Source organism: Tupaia chinensis, unplaced genomic scaffold, assembly GCF_000334495.1.
Source record: "Tupaia chinensis unplaced genomic scaffold, TupChi_1.0 Scaffold000249_1, whole genome shotgun sequence".
Classification (NCBI taxonomy): domain Eukaryota; kingdom Metazoa; phylum Chordata; class Mammalia; order Scandentia; family Tupaiidae; genus Tupaia; species Tupaia belangeri.
Window position 1 is genome coordinate 618,550 of NW_006159728.1, and position 10,073 is coordinate 628,622.

At 41.7% G+C, this 10,073-nt stretch overlaps 1 protein-coding gene across 1 annotated transcript in view; it reads left to right on the forward strand.

Moving 5' to 3' along the window:
• Positions 1-9,103: 9,103 nt before the first annotated feature.
• The window catches only part of BLVRA (biliverdin reductase A), a 66,876-nt gene continuing 65,906 nt past the window's right edge, over positions 9,104-10,073 (forward strand). Inside the window, exon 1 of the mRNA XM_006148904.3 lies at positions 9,104-9,399. Coding sequence (XP_006148966.1) covers positions 9,352-9,399 — 48 coding nt within the window. The 5' untranslated portion in view covers positions 9,104-9,351. The remainder of the gene's footprint in view (positions 9,400-10,073) is intronic.

A 10,073-nucleotide genomic window follows, 5' to 3' on the forward strand; every position in this document is an offset into this window, starting at 1 on the left:
GTAGGGAATCAGTCATTCTTATACTTTGTGGATAAGAATTCAAATTGGTACAACATTTAAAAGAAATCGGTCATGCTTACTAAAGTTACATATGTATGTACTTGCCTTTTGACAGCAACATTACTTCTGGCAACCTACCCCGAATACACAGTTTTTAGCAGTATTAAAACACACATCCATAAACACTTGTATTTTGATTTGCACGTGTATGTCCTAGCAGGTGCATGCACTCATCAGAGAGGCAGAGGGAGGAGAGGAGACATTAGTCCCCTGTTGGAGAATGGTCATGCCACGTCTCTTATCCTCTGTTCCTTCCTCCTTCTGGTTATTTGTGCAAGTTCAATATCTGTTGCCTTGCATTAGAAATTGAAAATACTGGTTATTACCACAGCTTTGACTGGAATGTCGTATCTGAACATAGGACCAGAAAGCTAAAGAACTAAGGTAGATCTCAAGAAAGTCAACATAAGCTCTTGGAAAGATTGCCTGGTACCATAAACAGTTCTGCCTGGTAGGTAAGTAAAGAATGTCATTTCCTGACAGGCCCACAAAACTCTCAAGTACAGCTACTAAAAGGCACAAACAGTGAATTCCTGACTTGGCTCAGTAGCCTTGAGAGGCTTTTATAAAGAGTCTAATCTGAAGTTCCTTATAAAAGTTTCCAGCAAGGGGACCAGCAGTTGGCCTAATGGCTATGTTGCTGGACTCCCATGTACTCCCATGTAGTCAACCGCAGTTCAAGTCCCGGACTCAGTGGCTTAAACTCACGCCAGGCATGTGTGCGTGTGTGCCTAAGATCCCGAGAGGAGAATGGAGGAGAAGGGATTGTGGCATGGCCATCGCCCCTGGGGGGTGATTTCTCGCTTCCTGTTTGTCTCTCTCTGTGGAGGGCATGTGCCCTATAGCAAAAACCTCTTAAAAAAAAAAAAAAAGTTTCCAGGAAGGCCAACTAAATCAATTAGTATTCTTAAGGGGTTTTGTGCAAATAACAGACCAAATTGAAATTAAACTTATTTTTTATTATTTATTTTTTGCAAATAAGTTAGTTTATGCCTCTCTTTGGTAAAAGGGGGAATGGAAGAGAGGAAAAAATGTTTCAGAAGGAAACGACAGTGCGCCTGTTACTAGATTTTAGCTTTGTCCATGTCTGTTCTTTCAGTTTTTAGTCCTAAATTTTTTTCTGGCTTTACGTCTTAAGCAAACTTTGCTTAACATTTTTTGATTTTGACTTATTAAAGCTAAAACTGCTTTTCTTGAAATTAAAAAAATACATAAACAACAACCAAACAAAATCAATAAAAAAATACCTACTTAATGACCACAGTAAGTTATATAGCCAAAGTTAGGTGCTACTTTATAGTATGTTCATTCTAGTCACTGAGTTGCATGCCTAAAGTCAGACATGTGTTCATAGATATGTTTATATCAACTGTACTTACAACTGAAAGTGTCTAGCTTAATTCAAATCTTTTGTGAATCAATAATAGGTGGGGAAAAAAAGGAAAGCAATTGTAAATACCAGAGCCAGTGTGGGAGGAAGGCGGGAAATGGCAGAAGATAAAAGGAAGGGAATGGGGGGGGAGTAAAATATTGTAGAAACAAGAAATGGAAAATTATTTGTTGAAGACAATATGTATTGTAATATATTTGATTAAGCCAATATACAGTGTATTCTGGATGGAAAGACTCATTCTGTATGCTGCAGTGATATACAGTGAATGAATGTAAAAGAAATAAATTTAAAATAAAAAAAAACATTACCCAGAAAAAAACATTATTTCTATTATATTTCAAATTAAAAAAAAAGATAATTCTCCAAAGAAACAGTAGTCTTTATTTTGAATAAAAAGTAGTCATATAAGTTCAGGATTTACTTACTTTTCTCTCCTAAAATAATAATTTCCTCCTCCTGTTCACTAAAAAAGCCTAAAAATAATGACAATCTATTATCAGGACTATCCCCAGGCTCAGATTGTGATCGGTCAATACCATTCCTCTCTAAAAGAAAACAGGGTCTTTGAAGAAATGGCTGACTCCAGACATTGGGTAGGAAACAGTGAAAATTACAAGGATACCCCGTAATAACTGACGCACAGGAGATACTAAAGACTACTGGAGTCATGGTAAAAGTCTGGAGCCAGGGGCCAGCAGGTGGCATGATGGTTAAGGCACTGGACTCCCACATAGTGACCGCAGTTCAAGTCCTGAACTTGATGGCTTGAAATTCACACCGTGTGTGTGTGTGTGTGTGTGTGTGTGTGTGTGTACATGCCCCAAATCTCGGGAGAATTTAGGAGAGGGATTGCAGTGTGGCCAACCCCAGGGGAGGTGATTTATCGTGCTCCTTCTCACTGTCTCTCTCTCTCTCTCTGTGTGTGTGTGTGTCTCTCTACAGTGAGTGTACATGCCTGTGGCAAAAACTTCAAAAAAAAAAATCTGGAGCCATCAATTTGACCTAGGCAAAGATGAAACAAATTTGCACATCAGAGAAAAATGTAATGACTACATTGAATCCAAATGCATTAAGTATATAAAAATCTACAAATTCATAGTAGTACTTAAAGAAAATAAATTCCCCAATTCCCTTTGGTGGTTGTTAGGGCACCAACCCAGTATTCCAAAAATAAATAAAGGATTGAATAAATAAGTATTCACTTACCTTTCCTGTACATATTATATTTCAGGGTAACTAAACAGCTAATGATGGAAGAAAATCCTTCTAAATAGAATTGCAACTAATGAACAAGGAGAATAACATAGAAAAGAACCTGGATAAAGGTCAGCAGTCGAGCATTCACACTTGGCATTTCAGAGAGCAATCAAGCCTGGAGGTGCACGTGTAGAAATTGTTAGAATATGGTGTATGATGAAAACCTTAGAAATGTGTGGGAATCTAGAAAAGAAACTGAAAGAGATCAAGGGTACAACTGGGCATAGCAGCAAGAAGGGACGAGTGAGAGAGAATAATGAGAGGATAGCTGAATTGCTCAGCGATGTGTGAGGGGAAACAAGCATGGATCCGTGTTGCAGAAGCCCAGGGCAAACAATCTCATGAAAGAAGGGGGCAGCCGGGCTGCAGAACATGGGCAATGTGGTGAATAAAACAGGGGGTTCAGTAGAGGGAAGCTTGAGAAGGCCACACTGGCAATAGGGATCTTTAGTTATAACCGAGGACAGAAGGAGAAGCTAGACTTCAGTACCTTAAGAAACAAATGTGAGAGGAAAAAGTTTGCTGGTTTTTTAAAAAAAAAATCTAAGAGTTTTATAGATACCACGAGCATTTTAAGGATTCAGGCAAATTTATAACCAGAAAGAAAGAGGACTGTGAGAAGAGATAGAGACAGAGAGAAAGGGAGAGAAGGACTGAGAAAAGATGATGGCTTAATGGTATTTAAAAAAAATAAAAGTTATTAAGATACAACTGTCGGGGCCAGCTGGAGCCATCATGGTTCGAGGCTAGACCCAGTGACTTGAGGAACATGCTGGGCATGTGTGCGTGCATGCCCAAAATCATGAGAGGAGAATGAAGGCGAAAAGACTGCAGTGTGACCATCCCCCTGGAGGGTGATTTCTCATTTTTTTCCCCTTTTCTGTCTCTCTCTCCCTCCCTCCCCAGAGAATGCACATGCCTTCTAGCAAAAACTAAAAACAAATAATGAAATTAAAAATTTTGACTACTAAAATAATTTTCTAAAATACAGTGGCTTAAACAAAATCGAACTCTGTAGCAGTACAGGGAGTTCTTCTCTATTCTCAAACCTTAACAGGGCTGGGAACACAGTTTTTTGTTGATATTATTGCCTCACTCTGTCCTAGATTAGAGGTTAGCAAACTATGGCCTGCAGCTAAATTCAGCCCACCACCTGTTTTTGTAAATAAAGTTTTATTGGAACACACCTATGCTCATTTCTTTTCATAGTATCTATGGTGGCTTTCTCCTTACATCAACAGAACTGAGCAGCTGTGATAGGACCTGTATGGTTCATAAAGCTGAAAATATCCATCCGGGCCTTTATAGAAGAAATACACAATTTAGCAGTCTAAGATATTGTCCTGTTTACGTAGTCTAAAGAGCACATCACTATGCCCAGAAGGTCTACATGCCAACCAAAAGGGCAGGAAATATATATAAGTAGTTGAGGGAAGACCTTGTCCTTTAAGCTAATATTTGGAAATAGTGCAAATAATTTCAGTTTATATACATGTTTCCTGTTAGAACTTGTTCAGGTTAATTTTGAAGGCCAATTTGAGTAGAATGAGTACTACCTGGATGGCTTATGAAACATTATTCCTAGGTATGTCAGTGAGAGTGGCCAGAAAGATTGGCAGGTGAGTCAGTGTGCTGAAAGGGCACTATCCAATCAGATGGGAGTGTAGGAGGAACAAAGGGAAGTGGGAGATCCTGTTTACTCTCCTTGTGTATTCTCACCCTCTAGTCCACTCCTTACAAAGTGTGGGGCGTGTTCTACTTCTGCTGCCTGCATATCTGCCTCCTCTGTCCCTGCTCTGCACTGAACCTTGGCTGTGTTTGGTTCCTACTGGTACTTGGCCTGTATGTCCCACTGGCCAGATAGGCTCCAAGTTCCTTAATTTTCATACTCTACCCCCTGGCTGCCAAGGGTACTTGTGCCTGCAGCCTCTACAGTCACTCTGGCCTTTGACCTGGGACTTAGAGCTGCAGTAGCTTCGCTGCTTCTGAGTTTTCGAGTTGTCTCTCCGGTTTCCAGGCACTCTGTTTCAGGACTTCTCTACCTTGTGATTCTGTGAGCTAATTCCTATAATAAATCCCTTCTTTTATGTGTATTTATCCTGTTTCTCTGGAGATCCCTGACCAATATAGAACTTAATCTCTTGGCCATGCTATGCTGCTAGTTACATGGTCTGTTCTGGTCAGCATGGGCCCAGCTGAAATTTGTGGGATCAAAAGAAAGAGAATAGAGGGACCAGCAGATGGCGTAATGGTTATGTCGCTGGACTCCCATGTAGTCGACTGCAGTTTGAGTCCTGGATCCAGTGGCTTAAACTCAGGCCAGGCATGTGCATGCCCAAGATCCTGAGAGGAGAATAGAGGAAAGGGGATTGTGGTGTGGCCGTCCCCCCTGGGGGGAGTGATTTCTCACTTTCTCTCTCTCTGTCTCTCTCTGTCTCTCCGACAAGCTCATGTGCCCTATAGCAAAAACCTCTCTGAAAGAGAAAAAAAATTAAAAAAAGAGAACCGATATTGGGGTTGACTAATGATTCCTGCATTAATTCTATCCTGTTTGATAATCAACTGTGGACGATAGAGTGGACATCTAATCCAAACACTTAATGGAAAAGAGGTGGGCCAGCCAGTGTTGTGGTGCTTAAGGGCGCGGGATCTCGCAGGGCCAACTGTGCGGTTTAAGTGCTGGACACGATGGTTTAGAAACTATGCTGGGCTTCTGGCCCAGCACCCAGTGAAAAGCCAGAGTCCATGTGCATCTGAGGTGGGCCCAGCCCTGCACCTTTAGCCAGAAAAAGCCTCTGCCCCAAACCTCTCCTTCCGGCCCAACACCCAGTGAAAAGCCAGAAGGCAAAAAATAGCATATAATCCATCAGATGACCAGAAATCACCACAGAGGCACAAGAAATATGGGAAATCAGTAAAATATCTCTCCCCCAAGGGGAAAAAATGGCACTTCATCATCCACAGACAGTACAATGGAACTTGTGGAAATGTCAGATAACGAATTTAGGATATTCTTAGTGACACAGCTAAACAGACATACAAGAGAAGAGAGGCAATGGATTCTAGAAGATGCAGGAGAAAAGAGACAACAAGCTCCTGGTGAGGAAATTCTTCCATGATCTGAAAGAGAAAATACACACTATAAAAAAGAAGCAAACAGGGACCAGCAGTTAGCGTAATGGCTATGTCGCTGGACTCCCACGTAGTCGACCGCGATTCGCGTCCTGGACCCGGTGGCTTAAACTCACGCTGGGCGCGTGTGTGTGTGTGCCCAAGATCCCGAGAGGAGAATGGAGGAGAAGGGATTGTGGCATGGCCATCCCCCCTGGGGGGTGATGGGGGGTGATTTCTCGCTTTCTGTCTCTGTCTCTCTCTGTCTGGCAAGCACACGCGCCCTATAGCAAAAACCTCTCAAAAAAAAAAAAAAAGAATCAAACAGAACTATTAGAGACGAAGGCTGTGATAAAGGAAAAGAGATTGCAGCATGACCATCCCCCATGACAGGGGCTGTCTCACTTTCCTTCTCTCTCTCTCTCTCTCTCCTCTTGCACATGCCCTCTAGTGAAAAAAATAAAAAGAGAAAGAGGTAAGACAAAGCCCAGTTTTTCAACAAAAGTGACTGGGATTGATAAGTTTCATATGTGGCTTAAATAAAAATCAAGCTTTCAGTTTGGAAAGACAAAGGTAAAGAGTTATAAAAGTAGAAAGTCAAGAAAGTCATAAAGGAGTTAACACTTCACCACATCTTGATATCTGATAAGTGAGAGGTAATCTTGACATTTAAAAGATGCACTGGCCTGAACTGGGATGGTGGGTGGGAGTGATGGGCTGACAATGGTCGGCATGCTGCCCAGCAATTGCAAAAGCAGAACTTGGCCAGGAGAGATTTGTCGTGTGCTGGTTTGGAAAGGTGACTGGCTTTACGGTTGAGGCTTTGAAAGAGGGGGGAAGCAACGCTGGGGGTCTGCCAGGAGCATGTACCCTAATGAAGTCAGTACTCTTACTAGAGCTGAAAGGAAGCCTTAGTTACAGGTTGGGGGTATAAGACACTTGCTGACTACTGGCTAGGCACTAACCCCAGATCTAGTATATAAGCATTAATTTTTTTTTTTTGAGAAGTTTTTGCTATAGGGTGCGTGCACTCACCAGAAAGAGAGAGAGAGAGAGACAGAGAGATAGAAAGTGAGAAATCACCCCCCAGGGGGATGGCCACGCCACAATCCCTTCTCCTCCATTCTCCTCTTGGGATCTTGGGCACGCACGCACACATGCCTGACGTGAGTTTAAGTCACCAGGTTCAGGACTCGAACCACAGTCGACTATGTGGGAGTTCAGAGACATAGCTATTATGCCAACTGGTGGTCCAAGCATTAATGTTTTTAATGACTCAGAATCTACTCTGGGCCAATGTTACCTTTCTAATTTTGTTACTGTCAATACATTATCTTTTCGTTTAAGCCATGGCAGATTGAGTTTCTCCCATTTTATGTAGAGTTGTTTTATCTCAACAAAAAAAGATCTAATGCTATTAGACCCTCTAGATATTATTATATCCTTTAATTTGAAAATACTTATGCAATGAGTATTATTCCCATGTTATATAAATGGGATAACTGAAATAGAACAATTTAATAACTTGCATGATAGGAACGAGCAGTTGGTGTAATGGCTATGTCACTGAACTCCCATGTAGTTGACTGTGGTTCGAGTCCCAGGCTCAGTGGCTTAAACTCACGCCAGGTGCATGTGCATGTGTGCCCAAGATCCCGAGAGGAGAAGGGAAGAGAAGGGATTACAGCATGGCCACCCCCCCTCCCCCCGGGGTGGTGATTTCTCGCTTTCTGTCTGTCTCTCTCTGTCTTTCTGGTGAGCGCATGTGCCCTATAGCAAAAACAACTTGCATGATAATGTGTAGCTTGTCAAACCAACTCTGAAACTTATATCTAGTTCTAACTCACCCTCCACAACAATTGAGGCCCATACTCACGTCGTCTGCATACAGATGATAAGCTAATCAAGGGTCAAAATGGACAATTTGTTTAAAATGATATATACTCACTGCACATATCTTAACTTCAAACACTGAAATATGTATTTGTTCACCAAACTTTTCTGTAGGTTCAAGGCATTCATCTGAGTATGTAGCTAATCATTAGTGTTTCATATCATCTTTCTTGTATGACCTGCATCAGGAACAATCAAATATTCCAACTTTTTATTTCTTTTAAGGAGAACTCTAAAATACTTCCGGAGCAATTTGAATATAGAATCCTACAGCTTCTTTTCTTCCAGTAATGTACAGTTGATTCCCCACATCTAATCCAATAACCATTTTTAAAATGGCAGACCTCTATCAAGTCTTCCCAAAGCATTCAACTTAATTTTAAGTTGAGTTTCTAATTTTCTTAGAAACATTTTTTTAGAGAGAATTTGCTATAGGGTGCATGCACTCAACAGAGAGGCAGAGAGACAGAAAGCAAGAAATCATCCCCCCAGGGGATGGCCATGCCGTAGTCTCTTCTCCAGTCTCCTCTTGAGGTTTTGGACATGCACGTACATGTGCCCTGTGTGAGTTTTAAACCGCAGGGTCCGAAACTCAAACCACCGTCAACTATGTGGGAGTCCATTATCATTAAACAATCTACTGGTCCCAGAAACAACTTCTTTTCATTAATACATGGGTTTATATATTTACTTAAATCATATCATTACACTAAAAACTATCACTGTCATTGACATGCATAGACTGCTAGCTTCCTAGGGCTGCTGTAATAGAGAAGTGCAAACTGGGCAATTTATAACAACACACATTTATTTTATCATCGTTTGGAGGCTAGAAGTCTGAAATCAAGATGTCAGCAGGGTCATGCTCCCTCTGAAACCTGCGGAAAAAGCTGGTATCTTTTCTTAGCTTCAGGTAGTTTTCTGGCAATCTCTGGCATTCCTTCTTCAGTTCTGTCTTCATGTGGCCATATCTTCTGAGTGTCTGCGTGTGTCCAAATTTCCCCTTTCCATAAGAACCCAGTCCTCTTGGATTAGAACGTAACCTAATGACCTCACCTTAACGTATTATCTCTATAAAGACCCCATCCATTATGTTCTTAAGTGGCAAAGAGAGTCTGGCCCACTACATGTGCCATTCTCTGTATTTGCCAGCCTTAAAACTGCTTTGTAGACCATTCAATCTTTAGCCAATTCAGTTATTCCAGTGACAGATAATAAGCAATAAGGTAAATAAACGAATGTTATTAGAAAGTGCTTTGGGAAGAAATAAATCAAACCAAGGAAGTCAGGAGCAGGGCAAGGGCAATTTCGAATGGGCTGGTCAGGCTAGTTCTTGCCGCGGTAACGGATGAGCAAAGATCAGGAAGAATGGGAATTAATCAGCAATTCCAGAAAGGGAGGAGCCAGTGGGAAGATCCTCCCGCAGTAATCTGCCAAGGAATTGTTCAAGGAACGGCAAGGAGGCCAGAGTGACTGGAGCCATGGGGTAGGTGGTAGTAGATGAGGCTGTTAGGGTAAGGAAGAGCAGACCATGTAGGGCTTTGGCTTCTACTGAGTCAAATGGAACACCTCTCGGAAGGTTTTGAGTAGGGGAGAGATTCCATCTGGGTTTTACTTGAGGTCATTCTGGCTGCTGAATGGGAACCAATCACAAGAAGACCATGGAGACCCCTGGAATGACTCAGGTAGGAGACATGGAAGTACATATGGGTAGGAGGCGGTCAGACTCTGGGAATGCTAGGACCTTCTAGCCAACAGAATTTCCAACAACATTCCTGGAGGTGGATGTGAAAGATGGTCAAGGATCATGACAAGCTTATTGGCTGAACAACTGTAGAATAGAGTTGTGATGGAGATGGTGGTGTTACGGGAAAAATTAACTTGGGGGGAAAGACGAGGGGCACAGATTTAGACATATCACGGTGGTTATCATGTTGTCATGGTTTTAGATTCCAAGAACAACAGTAAGTAGCCAACTGAATGGAAGAGCTCGGAGTTCCGGATACAAGTCCAACTTCCGGCCAGAAATTAAACTGCACCATAATAGTATCAGTACCAATTTGGCTGATTAAAGTAAAAATGAATAAACTATCCATTTTAATTAAAAAAAACTCAAGATAAAAAGATTTACCTTCTTTCTCTGGGCTCAAGGGAAAAAAAACTCATTTAGTTCATCAGGCTCATTAAGTCACAAGTGAAAGGATGAGAAGTCTTTGTTGGGGTAAATGATCCTTATTGGTCAGAATCCTGCCTTTGGATCAAAGAGGTCTCATTCCTTCCACCTAACTGGCCCCTCTCCTTGTTTTTTCTCCTAGACGCTATAGGCCGGAAATGTTAGGGAGAGGAATAAGTTGGGGGG